The sequence below is a fragment of the Corvus hawaiiensis genome, chromosome 17, assembly GCF_020740725.1.
Source record: "Corvus hawaiiensis isolate bCorHaw1 chromosome 17, bCorHaw1.pri.cur, whole genome shotgun sequence".
In the NCBI taxonomy this organism is placed as follows: Eukaryota; Metazoa; Chordata; class Aves; order Passeriformes; family Corvidae; genus Corvus; species Corvus hawaiiensis.
The window spans coordinates 14,738,196-14,752,635 of record NC_063229.1 but is presented as its reverse complement, the minus strand read 5'-3'; the positions used below and the strand labels follow the sequence as shown (position 1 = coordinate 14,752,635).

Sequence of the window (14,440 nt, the reverse complement as noted above, 5' to 3'; positions counted from 1 at the left end):
AGATTTTGTGCTGCTGCAAAAATCTAGCAAAAGTAGGTCAAAAATGACATCGAGAGATAACATGTTTGGTAACCACAAAGGGCCTGTCTGTGTCTTTCTATGTGGCCTTAAAGAGTCCTGCAATTTATTATGATAGGTACAGCTGCAGCCTGGAAAAGTTTTGATCCATAGACTCCCATGGATTGTGGTGGGTGGATCAGAGGAATATTGTGATTTTTGTTATCCCATTGCATAAATAGGAGCTGGTAAAATGATATTGGCTAAGACATGGAAATAGAGGGAAGACATTCTAAATACATGAAGCTGCCTGGCTCTGGAGTTCCATCCCACCTCAGACCGTGCCACTGAAGAGATGGCAGAACCCAAAAATCAAACGGTGACAGCAATCCTCAAGAAAAGGACTTCAGATACTGGAAGGACCTCACAGCACCTTGCAGGATCTGAAGGAGCCTACAAAGAAGCTGTAAGGGACTCTTTAGCAGGAACTGGAGTGACAGGACAAGGGGGAATGGTTTCAAATTGAAAGAGGGGAGATTTAGGTGAAATATCAGGAAGAAATCCCTCCCTGTGAGAGTGGAGAGGCCCTAGCACAGGTTCTCAGAGAAGCTGTGGCTGCCCCTGGATCCCTGGAAGTGTCCAAGGCCAGGATGGATGGGGCTTGGAGCAGCCTGGGATAGTTGGAAGGTGCGGGTAGAATGAGATGAGCTTTAAGGTCCCTTCAACCCAAACCATTCTGGGATTCCATGACTTGAAAACCATCCCATGAGCAGGCAGCCCCCCGGGCGGCCACGTCACTCTGTTAGCGTGGCTCTTGGCCATGGAGATAAGGGGAAAAGGAGACACTGGAGAGAGCAGAGGAGCACTGGGGTGTGGGAGGCGAGCTGGGCACTGCTGTGTGAGCTGGGAGCCCAGCTCAGCCGGGCCCTGTGAGCTCTGTGAGCTCTGTGGGCCGTGCCCAGCCCAGCAGGGCCGGTGTCACCGCTGGGGCCTGGCGTGCCACGAGCTGCTGACACACACTCGACAGTTGTCTCGGGCTGCAAACGTGTTTGAGAGCTCCCATTTCAGAGGTTTCACAGCTGTGTTTTTCTGGCAGTGCTCGAATGAGGAGAGGGAAGTTGTGCCATGGACAAGGAGTGGGAAGGCGGCTGTTAGGAGGAAAGCTGAGTCCTGACACATCCACATTAAAATAGAGCCGACTTTTTACATCTGTTGATGGCTCGATAATTAGTGTTAAATAAAAGCAAAGCTTCAGTATCTGCAACCGATATTTCACATATGCTGTACAAGACATCAGTATAATGAACACCCTCAGCCACATTTTCAGAACATGATTTAAATGATGGGGTTTTCTTTATGGCACAGGGTGAGCTACATTTCAGCAAATGCCCAGGAAGCACCAGACTCTGCCCATCAAGAGCTGTTGGAATGTGCAGGCTGCTCTGCCCTGACTGCAGGTGACAAGCTCTCCACAAACTCCCTGAATCTCTTACAGACTTGATAATGAAATACATAAACTATGACCTTTATTGATCAGGGCTCACACTAATTAATTTCCCAAAGTCCTGTCCCAGCCTGCAGTGGTATCAATAAAAAAAAAAAAAACAAGCCAACAAAACCCACAAGGATGGAGACTTCAGTTGGCCAAAAGACCTTGGGGTGAAGTACTTATCCCATGGAAATCAATGCCAAGTCCCAATTGATTTTACTTGTGCACAGATGTTGCCATTAGTCAAGTACATGGACACTGAGCCTCAAAAGTTTATTTGTTGCCAGAAGAGTTTCTCATGGACCTTGCCCCTGACCAGTGTGCCTCTGAAGTGTCTGCCCAGGGCTAACAGTGTCCTCAAGGTTGTTCTGTGCCAGGGAAGTGACCAGGAATATTGCTATGCTGATTAAAAAGTCTCAGGGCCTTCCTCACAATGACACTGAAAGAAAAGGAGGCAGGAGTTTGGCTTTTCATTTTTCCAATCCAAGTTTTTATAAATATTTCCCACTGGCAGGGAGCCAGTGCTTTGCTGTAACTTCAAGACTCCTTCCTAGATTGAGCACTTTCAGTGACACTAATTCTGCTTAATGATCCTAGCGAGGTTCTGGAGGCAGAGTTGACCTGGTGAAGAGTCCCCACTCCTGCTCTCAGCTGGGTCACCTGTGTCCCACATCCACGAGGAAGGCAGGTGCTGCAGGGCTTGGCATGATCCAAGGCAGGACTAAGGTGGGATGTCACAGGTAGTTTTCCATCCTGGAAACCTCTGCTTGGAAAGGTAAAGCCCAATGCCTGTGCCATCCCCACAGTCTCACTTGGATCATTTGCAGAGGTGATTCCATAGTGAGAATTTGGCCACAGCATTGCTGCGTGTCAGCTCTAGGCCCTACGATAGCAATGCTTCTGGATTTCTTTAGGATTTGAACAGGGTGTAAACTGGCACAGCTGTGCCCTTTTGCAGTGAAAAATAATAGCTCTGCAAAGTGTGAACTGCTCTGGAGCGTTACCTCTGAAACCTAAAGGCAACATCTTAAAGTGTCAACATGGATTGCTTTTAATATCTTTTAAGTGGGAATAACAATCCAAGGTATTCACCACAATTTCAAACTGACTTCGATGCATCCTCAGTTGCCAAAAGTCTCTACATTCAGCTGCCAAAACCTCGTCTTCCCTTCCAAGAGTTTCTCCACAGCAGGTCTGAGTTGCCAATGCAAAACTCAGCATCGCTGTGAAAACTGAAAAGGTGAAGATATTGTAAACCAAACCAAATGATGAACTAACTAGCATGAAGTCAATGGACTTTTTTGTTTTCATATGGAATTTTTTGAAAAGCTGAGTTTATTTTACTTTAAATAAAGCTGCTACTGAATTTCCAGTTGATTTAGCCAGAACACAGAGAACACACTGCAGGATTTGAGTTGTGTTTGCTGAAATATCCATGGCCTTGAACAGATAATATATTTTTCAGTAACATATTTCTCTTTGCCCACTGCAGCTCTTTTTTCCCTCTGTGCTCTCTCCAGATTGACTTTCACTCTACTTACTGCCTGCCTCATTTCTCACCCTATTTTTCCAGTTGTTTTTTTCTACTGCTTTCCTCAGTATCTTTCTCCTAGGTTATAAGCAAAGCAGAACTCAACTTTGGGCTGAACTTTTAAACCCACATCTTGAAATCAAATAAAACAAGGCCCTTCTGTCTCTGTGTAGCAGTAACTTCACAACTTGAGTCACTTAGCACTTTTAGCAGCTGCAGGATGGAAAAGGTCTATTGGAAGATGGCTTTTAATGCTGGGGAGGTGCCACAACAAGCAGGAATAACACAGCAATGGTGGGGTGATTAAACACTGTGTGGATACCGAGATGTCCAACTCTCCATGAGGATTTTAGAGCATGTTCTTGGCTGGCTGTAGGAAGGAACTCCAAGTTTAAGGAACATGAGGGAAAAGCAGAGTAAGGGGCTCAGTGACTAGGCACAGCCTCAGCACCAGCTGGCGTTTGCCCACTGATCCCTGCATGGTTGTGGAACCAGGATTCCATCCACACTTGCGTGTCCTTGCTTGTTGTGAGCCTATGGGTGCACAAAATAAAGCAGAGCTCATTTGCAGACATTTCAGTGGCCGACAGTGCCTGGTCAATGGTGTGGGCTGTGATCAGACCGTGTAACAGTGGCTGTGTTGTTGTTGTGCTTGCAGGACGAATGCCTTAGTCCAGCTCTCCAGCCCAGCTCCGCGCCGGCCCCGCTCGGCACCGCGGCCCTGACATTGAACTCCCAGCAACCCGGACCGAGGAGGCTGCCAAAAAACTCCTGCTATTCTTCTTCATCCTCACTAACAATTTGGTAATGAAGTATTGATTTCTACTCCCCTGCTTATGGACGATATTAGATTTTCATTGATAAACTGCACTGGGGCTGTCTGGTCTCCACTGTCCCTTTTTGCTGTCACTAAAACAAAGTGCCACTGAAGTAAGATAATGACTGAGAACATTGATGTACTTATTTCGTCAATTTGTAACACTTGACAGGAAAAAAAAATTCTTCATAGTTTAATGTCCAAGTGTGCTACACAAGATGCAGTCACATTGGAAGCTTTACTTTTCATGGTAATGTCCATTTCCTATTTATAACCCCTTTGGGATAGTTTGTCTAAAGGAAATGTTTCTATTCTGTGCAGCTATTACTGTTGCACCTGGGTTGCCCAATCCAGTCATTGCACTAGGGATCAATACATCACAGTAAGTACAAGAATTATTAAGTTAAAACAGATTCTGAGCCAAAAAACCTCTGAACAATGTTAATCTTCTGTGCAAGTTGTTCAAATAGTTATGCTTAACCATGTTGCTGCCAAAGATTTGTTTGAAATGGATTATTTTCAGTTTGTTTTATTCCTCAGATATATATATATATTTAAATCTCCATTACGGTTTATGACGAGACATATGGGATGGAGAGATTTTTAAACAAAAGTACTATTGTTAGATTATTGAACATTATATAAATATAGATATATCTATATATAAATATCACTATATAAATATCTATATATAGATATAAAAGAATAAAAGTAGAATTCCTTTCTCAGTTAGGTGAGTGTAAATCTGAAGCTCTGTTGTGGTCAACAGAGTGACTTTGGATTTGTGCCACCAAAAATGGGATCAGAATCTGGTATCCGAGCTCTGTCCGGCCCGGTGAGCACCGCTGGCCGTGCCTTCAAACCCACCCCGACCTGGGAGAAGGGGGCTACAAAAATGGCTATTTCAAATTTGTGCTTGTAACTTTTTTCATTAAAACTTCGAGGCCCCAATTTTAATTTGTGGAATATTCACGTTAATAATGAGATCTAATTAAGACATCCATTAAAAGCCCGTTAAAGTTAATTTAACGTAAAAATTCCAATAGAACTGTATTAGATTTTCTCCATTAAATTAACGTTATGGATTTTTAACGGATGTCTTAATTATACATTATTATTAACGGGAATACTGTATTACACAGATTAAAATCGTGTCCCAAGTCAACTCCCAGAATCTTCCAGGATATGCCAATGTCACGAGTCCCACTTTTCCTAGTGCACTGCCTGGAAATCCAGGCGCAGCCCTGTTTGCTCTCACTCAGAGAAAGCAACCTCCAGTAGACAAATCCATCTCTGCATTTAACAATGAACTTCCCCTATTCTCCAAGGAAAAATAAGTCTGGATCAAGTTGTAAATCGCTATTCCTTGGCAAATGAAATATTCAAAGTATGCGAGGCACAAGTGGAGAAGAGGCTCTTTCTCAAATCAGAAAGGGCTTTGGGGTGTCTTTTCCTGTTGTTTTGTTTGCGATGTTCAAGGATATAATTGAAGTGCAGCAGTCACAAAATCAGACAGAATATGTTCCCTGCATTCCCTGTGGCCTGTGCAGAAGGGCCTGTTTTGGCACTGCTTGGGAAATTTTGACATGATCCCTAAACTCAACATGGAGGAGAAAAAAAGGCCCTTCTTGTTTACCTCCTAGGGAAAGTGTTGCCCTTATGCCACATATAATAGCAAATTGCTTTTTTTATGGCATGCATAACCTAGATGGGAAAAAATATGGCGCTTGAGGGAAGGAGGGAAAAAGTAAATGAAGTTCCAGGAATGTCATTCTGAAGTAATGAGGCATGGACAGAAAATATACCCCTCACATCATCGGATTGAGATGGCAGTCGAAATAGCTTCATTGAAGTGTCAGCACTCATCCATCAATCAATCATCCACAAGGAAAAATAGCGACAGTACAACAGGGCGGCTTTTATGGGATTTACTCATGGGCATAGGGAATAGCAGCTCAAATGTAGTTCTGACATGAAAAGCAAGGTGCTGATATTATTTTTTATGATGGGAGGATCATAAAGTGAATTGAGAACAGTGAGGTCTGTCTTTGCTTAACCTATTCAACTGGAAATGAACGGAGCTCAACTGGAAACGAGCAGAGCCTTCAGATGGGGTAAGATTGAAGCCTGCACCGTGCTGAGCACCAACCATTGACAACAAAATTCTATTAAAGCAAAATCAATGCATTAGCATCGAGCCCCTCAGAAGCTGTTAAATTGCACAGCCCAGGCCAGAGTTATGAGGTGAAGTTGCACAAGGTGGGGCCCGTGGCACCAACCCAAAGGCCGCGAGCGCCACGGAAAATCGCCCCTGGGGAGAAACTGCACATGTAGCTCCTTTCCCCGAGCTTTTGGGTGCAGGGAATAAACATTGGGCTGCTTGCAGTATCTGACAGGTGAAGCTCCCAGCCCTGATGCTGTCACAGCCGGGACTTTGGCTGGCTTTTAATAGGATTCTCCATGCGGGGGTTTGCACCTGTGACAAGGCCAAGCTGTAGGAATTCCCACACAGGGAGGTCTCAGGAGCCTCTTCCCACAAAAAGGAGGCCTGGAGCCCTGGCCAGCCCACAGCACCCAGAGCTGGGGCTATCTGGGGCACCAGCTGCTCAATTTTGGCAGATAAGAGGCTTTGCTGGTGCCCTGTGAGCTCAGGGCGACCACAGGACACACAGCTCCACCTGGGACCCCGGAGCTCCAAAGGTTTTGGGAGGTTTTGGGAAGGCCAAACTCCCTGAGGGAGGTCAGGTTTTGCTCAGGAAGCATCACTGTGTGGGAACAGCTACTTTGTTTAAAAATCTGGCCACAAACCTTTATCACACGGTGCTAAAGCTTGATCATTTTGCCTGCATCAGTGTCCTCGGGGAACGTTTTAGGTACACATTTGAATTAAGTGATTTTTATTTTTTTTTTTTACAATATGATATAAAAAAAGAAAATGTACATCTCTCCTCTCTTTTCTCTGTATGAAACTGGATGAGTTGATAGTTTTTCTGTCATATAAATCAGGTAACAGAAAATCATTGCATCTTTTCTCTGTCGTCGCTACTCAGTATCTATCGTTCTGACTTTTATTCTTATTGGAGATCATCAAAACATTAATTAAAAGCCTGGTGATCAAACAGCCGAATATTTATGATTCACGTCCTTACTTATTAACAAGTGGCATATTGATACACCACATATCCAAGCTGTTTATGCTCTTGCACTGAAATAAAGCAGGAAGAATTGTTACCCTTACACACTGCTTTGAAAGATTTATTCAGAAACCAGAGCTCCCTTCCCACCACCATCCATGTCAAAATAAGCCATATTACTTGAAAAAAAAAATTCTATTTTAAAACAGGAGGATGTAATTAGCATCCCTTTGGGGCCTAATATATAAGAATTTCAGTGGATCAGTCTCAGGTGTTTTTTCCAGGCTCTTATTACTTAAGCTGAGAGGGAGAAGGACACTTAGCTTTAAAAATGGCTGTCATTAGTACAATAATAATTGTTGGGTTAAAAAAAAATCTTTGAGAATCTGCTAACAAACCTGCCCAGTAATTACTTGTCAATGCCAGTTATCATGGGTTTTATTACCTACTTGTAAAAGTATTTACAAGACTGACCTCCCTAGCTTTTTTAGAGATCAGGGAGGATATAAAAAGTCATTTTAAAAATCAATAATTATATATTAGCACGATGGGGGGTGAAGCCTTCCAAGCCAGCTTTACAGGCTATTGAGTCAACTCTCATGCATTCAAATGGCAAGGATTGTTTCCCTAATTTTTGGCCTCTTTTTCTTTCCTTAATCATGTTTTGATGAAGTGCCATATTTATTGATTACTTCATACCCGCAGTTCAGCTCCTAAACCAGAAGGGGATATTCCCACTGGGAAGCACCCGTGTAGGATTTGCATGGAAAACGAGCTGCCCTTGGTGACCAGGAAGCAGAGGAATACTGGAGCTTGGGGTGGGAGCTGCCGAGGGGACACTGGCTCTGTGCTGGCTCCCCACAGCCCGATCCAGCCACATCCCACACACGCAGGGTCATGCTGTGGGTGTTACCTCGGGATCAAACCTGTTAAGAACACAAGGGAATGAGGAAGGCAGCCTGATTTTTGGCAGATATTGAAGAGGTGGCCCTGGCTGGGCTGTCCCCTCTCCATATTCCATGGTCACTCTGGGCTGGAGCGAGCGCTCGGCTCGGCGCAGGGGGATCTCCATCACACAGGGCTTTTGTCCTCACCAACAGATATACGATGCAATTTATATTTAAAATTCTCTCTATAAAGACAGTATTGATCACAGATTCCAGATCAATATGTTGCAATTACAGCAGGCTTTAAAGGCCATCTGTCCCCAAGCAGGAGCACTGATAGAGCCACCTTGATAGATTGTGAGCAAGTGCTACTGGTATGTGCCCATCTTCTCCCAGCACAGCCCGACGTGTCATTTCTGCTCCTAGGAAGTTGAGGTTAGGAGCTGTGGAGCTGTAATTCCTGGATATTGACCACCCAAGAGCCCCCAGACCAGCTTCTCGTTGGGTTTCACAGCAGGGTCAGTGACACCGTGGTTTTCCTCACCTGGATTTCCTGTTCCCCATCACAATTTATCCCACAGGTCACAACTTTCCTTGTCCTCAGCTGGAAATGGTCAGCAAGAGGTTCTTGAATTTCCCTAGGTGAGAACATTTCCATAACTGCGCTGAAGAGTTTGAGTTTCTCATTGGTGGGTGCAAACAGAGCCTTTTTTATGTCACAGAATCATTTAGGTTGGGAAAGATCTCCAAGACTGTCGAGCCCAACCTTTGACCATTTGTGTCAGGTTGGACCATAGCAAGTGTAGTATTTTTAAACGTAACAAAACAATAAAGTACATGCATCTAAAGGCAGATTTCAATTCACATTTCATTGATGAGGTCTTGATTTGTCAGCACCTGAACTCAAGATCAGCCTGTTGGTTGATGGTCCCGGGTGAGCCACTGGACTGTTATTCCAGAAGGAAATGCTTCCTGGGTTTTCTTTTTTTCTTCATTATTTCCTGCAGTGGAAAGCACACAAAATTAAGAATTTTTATTCTCCACTAGTCTTCTGAAGGAAAGTGAAAGAATAAAATAATAAAAATAAGGGGTTTGCAGTGGTACTGGAAGCTGACTCACATTTGCACTCCACACGTGCTCTGCCACATCCCTGCTGATCTTCCCTGCAACCACCTCCCTCCATTTCAGTCCAATGTCTGAAAAACAGAAGGCAGATTCCAGATGCATTTATTCCAGTGTAAATCCAGAGCCACTCTTTCAAATCCAGCAGATTTACCCTCTGTCTACCCATCTCCAAACACCATCCTCGTAGTCCCAGCCTCAGATTCCAAAAGCGTTTGGGCAGTTTTGAAAACAACTTCAGCAAACTTCAGTCTCTAGCTCTGGGCAAATTAAATCTCCTGCACTTCAGAAGGTTTTTAGTTATGTCAGGGAGGTGATTGCAAAACTTTGATATCGATGTGACTATACTCGTGAAAGTCCTGACGTAACACCAGTTGTACCTCTATAAAGCACTTTATACTGGTACAGCTCCTTCTGCTCTGCTGGACCACTTTTATAACAGTGCAAGCACTTTTATCCCAGGATCCTTCAGTCTAGAGGTGGTTTTTTCACTATGATTGCGCCAGAAGAGATGTGAAGAGTCGATGAAGTTTCAGACGACACTTGTTTCTTGTACCAAAACGTCTGAACAATATTTTTTTGGAGAGTATTTTTAAAAGTGAACTTGCTGTACCACTGGACTTAACTGCAGAGTAATAAACTTCCAGTTCATCATCCCTCTCAGCTCATGAAATGTCCTTAGGTCTTTGTAAAAAGCCCTGTTTGAGACAACAGATTAAACGCTAATCCTGGCGGATCGTACAGCTCCACTTCAGTTCACACCATCGAGCTGAGCAAACTTTTTTTCCTTTCCTTTTTTGATCTAAGTAAAGGCAACAAATTCTTTCATTAGACTCCTTAGATCAGATAGCAGGGGGAAAAAAGACCAGTATTTCACAAAGAAAATGAAAATAATATCTTGCAAAAATGCAGCTATGTTAATGGCAGGGAACACTTTCCCCATCCCCACACGGCATCGCACATCCTCACAACTGCCTCAAATGTGGGAGAACTCTGTGGGCAATATTTTCACTCAGAAACTGGTCCAGGTAACATTTAAGAATGGCATATCTGTGTGTATCCAGGAGGATGAGCAGGTGCACACAGACATTTCCCGTCAGACACGGGCACACTCGTGTGTGTGTGTTTGTGCATCCCGTCAGGAGCAGGCAGCGGCTCCATGGCTGAGGCAGCAGCTGGGCACTGCTGGCAGCAGGAACCTGCAGGATGTGCAGGGCAGGATCTCGGCTTTACCCCACAGCAGACGCTGGAATGTGCAATACAGGTTGCAAAAGCTGACAAGCTCAACAGTTCTTATTTGGCTCAGGGTACTTCTCTGTCCTATGTCTCTGGTACAATGCGCCCTTTTGTCTTGTGCTCAGGCACCTCTTCTTAATCCTCTGTTGGTCTTTTCCTCTGTGTGTTTGTTTTGGGTTTTATTATCTGGAACATGTCAGCACGAATCAGGAGGGACCCACCCCCATTTCAGTCATGGAGCACAGTTGGCCACACTGGTAAATTTGGATGGGTTTGCTCTGCCCCGGCGCTGGTGGTTCGTCGCACGTTTGTTGTTGGCAGCATCTTCAGGTTACATCTGTGACCCGTGGTGTTAGGATTCTGTTTCGAAAACAATAAGGAAAGTAAAGAATCAAAAGCTCATTTCTCTTTAAAAAACAAATGTATATATTCCAAATGGCAAAAAGGCAAGATTAAACCCATTTTTTATATTAACAACGCAAACGGGACTCCCTCGCGAGGGGCCTCGCGGTGACTTTCCCTGGCGAATGTCTCGGTGCTCCTGCACTCATTTTGTAACCAGTGCATGCTGTATAGAACATATTGCCTGTAACCTAGAGAGGAGGGGGCCAAGCTGCTCTTCCTCGGGCACCGCAGCTTGTTTGGATGAAAAGTTGCGCCTTTGATGCATTTTTATACTGTACATATTTGTATATATTAACTCTATTGCCATGGTATGAACACAGATTTTGTTATATTTGCTTGTTTCGGTTTCCTACAAAAAAAGAAAAAATTGGTCCATAACGGGGGATATTATTTTTCTTTTCCATAGAAAATACGCTTTGTCATTTTTGTTTCTTTGGGTTTTTTTTCTTGGTCATCATCTTTTAATGGCTCATAAAGGAATTAGAGAGGAGTTTTTGGAGGAACTCGGAGAAGCAAGTCTGTGTTTGCATGAGACCTGCCCAATTGCTGGCTAGAAAGGGGGGCGGGGGGAAGAGGGGAAATCTAAGTCAAGTTTTGCTTTTAAAGCATGCTTAGTCCCATGGGAAACTCATACATGTACAATTATTCTCTTTGTATTTTATCTAATAGTGCCTGAATTATTTTTTTTAATGTCTTCTTGGAGGAACAATTCATAATTGTCAAAATTTGAAACATTAGCTTAATTTTGTTTTCATGACCTCTCATTTCTTTTCCTTATTTATTTTGTTGCTGTTTATAATGGGCCCCAAGGCCATCTCTGACATTGCAGTGTTCTTCTTCCACATTAAGGATGTTTTTAAAATTACCAAGATTATTGAGCCAACAGGCTGCTTTAATCAAAACCATGTTTCACTTGGTTTGGATGATTATGAATGGTCCTTACATGGAAAAAGCCCTTTCTGCTGGGAGGACCATACCATCTAGTGGCCCCAGAGCTTCATCACACACAGGCATCTTCCCAATACTCTCTTTCCCAAAGCCTGCCTGGCAATTTGGCTTCCAATTATTTGCTTATTATAACTAACTTAAACTAAACAAATTGATAATGTTCATGGTTTTTTTTTTCCCCTCCCTCTTCGGTTGATTGCTAAATAAATTCGTATAATTTATACTAGAGGAGATTATTGCTTTTATTGTTTTGGGTTCCCCCAAACCAATTATTAACAATCAGGACTATGTATCTCATTAAATTTAAATCAGGTCAAACCTATTTATCTAAGGCCTTTTCTGATTTACAGGAAGATGACTGTATTCCAGAGCATTTAAGATGTATTTCTGTGTATGATTTTGTAGCATTGAAATCTATTAACGGTAATTTTTTTGTTCTGTATTTTCACCATGGTAAATACATTGTATAAAAAAAAATCCCTCAACTTTCCCACAGAAAACATTACTTTTTATGCCCAGGGATTTTTTTTTTTTTTAATAAAATCACTGCAGTTTTAGAACTGTAATTAAAGCCCTGAATAATAGATCACACATCTTTATCTGTTGTGTTTAAAAAGGAAAAAAAAAAATAGCCCAAACTAGTCACATAATCCTGAATGCCTCATTTCCATAAAAAAGGTTTCTATACATATATTATTTACATTTTTAAACATGGTAATTCTTCCCTTTGTGGCATAAAATGTCTCTTTTCCACTGCAGCTACTGGAAAGCGACTGCTCACATCTGAAATGTTATCGTAATTTGCATCAGGAAACCCAACTGCAGACATTAAGGACTTGGGTGTGTTCAATTATGATTTTGCTGGAGGCTGTCCCTCATTTTAATGCTGCACTCATTGAACTACCTTTCTGAAATCTAGCTGATATGGCTCACCACAGACATGCTTCACAACATCATTAGCTTTGCAAATGGCTTCATTTCAGTCAATGCAGACTTCAGTTTTTTGGCCAATTGTAAAATGGAAATTTGAAAAGGGGAAAAAAAAAAAAAGAAAAAAAAACAGATGCACTTAAAACATGAAAAGAATTATTTATATGATAAAAATATATTTAGATTTTCAAAGCACAAGACTGAACAGAAGTGCTCTTTTTATGCTTTCTGAAGATGTTACTGTTAAAAGTCTTTCTACATCAGGCTTAATAAATCTGTAATGACATTTGATGGATTGATTTTTGTGTGGGTTTTTCTTGTCTTTCGTTCTTTTTTTTTTTTTTTTTTTTGCCTTTCTCTGCAGAGAAAGAAAAAGACTGACCTGGAGAGGCTGTGGGAGTAAAAGAACCACAGGAATGTGCCTGTTTCAGTAAAACTCATGCAGGATTTCTCGCAGTCTCCTTTCCCTTCAATAATAATCACTTAAAGTAAAAAAAAAGAGGGGGGGAAAAAGCAACACCACCACCCTGTATTGGTTTCTCCTGATTTTTCCCTCTCCCTGCTCCAGCTCTGGGGTTATTTATGGGGTGGGGGGCCACACCCATCCCAGCCTTGGTGAACACACCCCACGGTGCCTTGGATCCTGCAACACCGACCTCTTTGCTTTTTTTTTAAGTGATTTTTTTTTTTTTTTAAAGGAATATATTGCACACATTTCAAGAAACCCCTCTAGGGTAAAATAAAAAATATATATAGATGGCTAAAATAACAAATGAATCATAAAACTTCGAGATGGAAAAGGACTATTAGATCATCCAATTTATCTTGCTGTCTGCCAATACAGGTTTGCTCCCCGCAGACCGTTCCCCTGGGCTTTGTCTCGCCTCTCTGACTTAGCTCCAGCCCAGGGTCCTCTGCCCCTTCCCTGGGAAGGGTCATTAATGGCTCAGGAATGTTTTACTGGGACGGAGCCTAATCCTGGCTGAAGGGAGGCTCACCTGCAGCGTGCTCAGGCGCTGACCCCAAATGCATCTCTGCCCCCCAAAGCTGGAATTTTCTGGGCTGGGAGAGGAGTTCACCCTGCCCATGGCCCCCCTGGGCTGTGGGGCTGGGATTGGGATCCACAGGGATCATCAGAGATTCCCCGTGGATCCCCAGGGATCCCCAGAGGTCCACAGGGATCCCTGGGGATCCACGTCCCCTCTGTGCCAGAGCCCGGCTGACCCTCAGCACAGCGTTCCCAAATCCTGGAGACACCAAACTGGCTGGAGGCAGCCCCCAGCAGCCTGAAGAGATGGCTCTAATTTATTCCAAGGGTTTGAACTCGCTTCTCTCCCTTTTTTGTTTTTTTTTTAATTATTGGTGATACACTCCAGCAGGAGAACAAACAAACAAATAAAATCAACCCTTCAGCTTCTCAGATGGATGTTTTGACTACAGGGCAACTTTGAAAGCTGGTTCAGTTGTTTTTTCTTTCATTTTTTTTGCTGCTCCTTAAAACTGTCTTGATTTAATAAAAGTTAAATGTTTTCATAGGAAAATCAGGCTGGGTGGTTTGTGATTCTTTTATGTACAACACGAATATTACATTATTCAACAATTCAGGAATAAATTTAATTCTGCCTACCTTTGCTGAGTGCTTTACAATTTAAATGGCTGGTCTGGCAGAGGGGGCCGGGCGCTCAGGAGGGACCATCGGCTCCAGGAGGGCACAAGGGCTGCAGGGGGACAGCAGAGAGGAGAGCCTGGGACCAGGGCTGGGGACACGGCACAGGGAGGATGGTGTGACACCTTCCTGAACCCACAGAATGGGAAGGAGGAGAGAACAGGGAGGGGAACCCATCAATCCATAGAAATCTCTCCAAGGAGTGCCAAGAGGATGATGCCAAACTCTTCCCAGTGCCACCCAGGGACAGGACAAGGAACAATGAACGTAAACTAAGC

General features: G+C 43.3%; 1 protein-coding gene across 2 annotated transcripts in view; it reads left to right on the top strand.

Moving 5' to 3' along the window:
- TSHZ2 (teashirt zinc finger homeobox 2) overlaps nt 1-12,791 on the top strand; it is a 213,995-nt gene extending 201,204 nt beyond the window's left edge. For both annotated transcript variants that reach the window (XM_048321672.1, XM_048321670.1), the window contains exon 3: nt 3,676-12,791. In XM_048321672.1, coding sequence (XP_048177629.1) covers nt 3,676-3,677 — 2 coding nt within the window. In that variant the 3' untranslated portion in view covers nt 3,678-12,791. The remainder of the gene's footprint in view (nt 1-3,675) is intronic.
- Nucleotides 12,792-14,440: the final 1,649 nt, after the last annotated feature.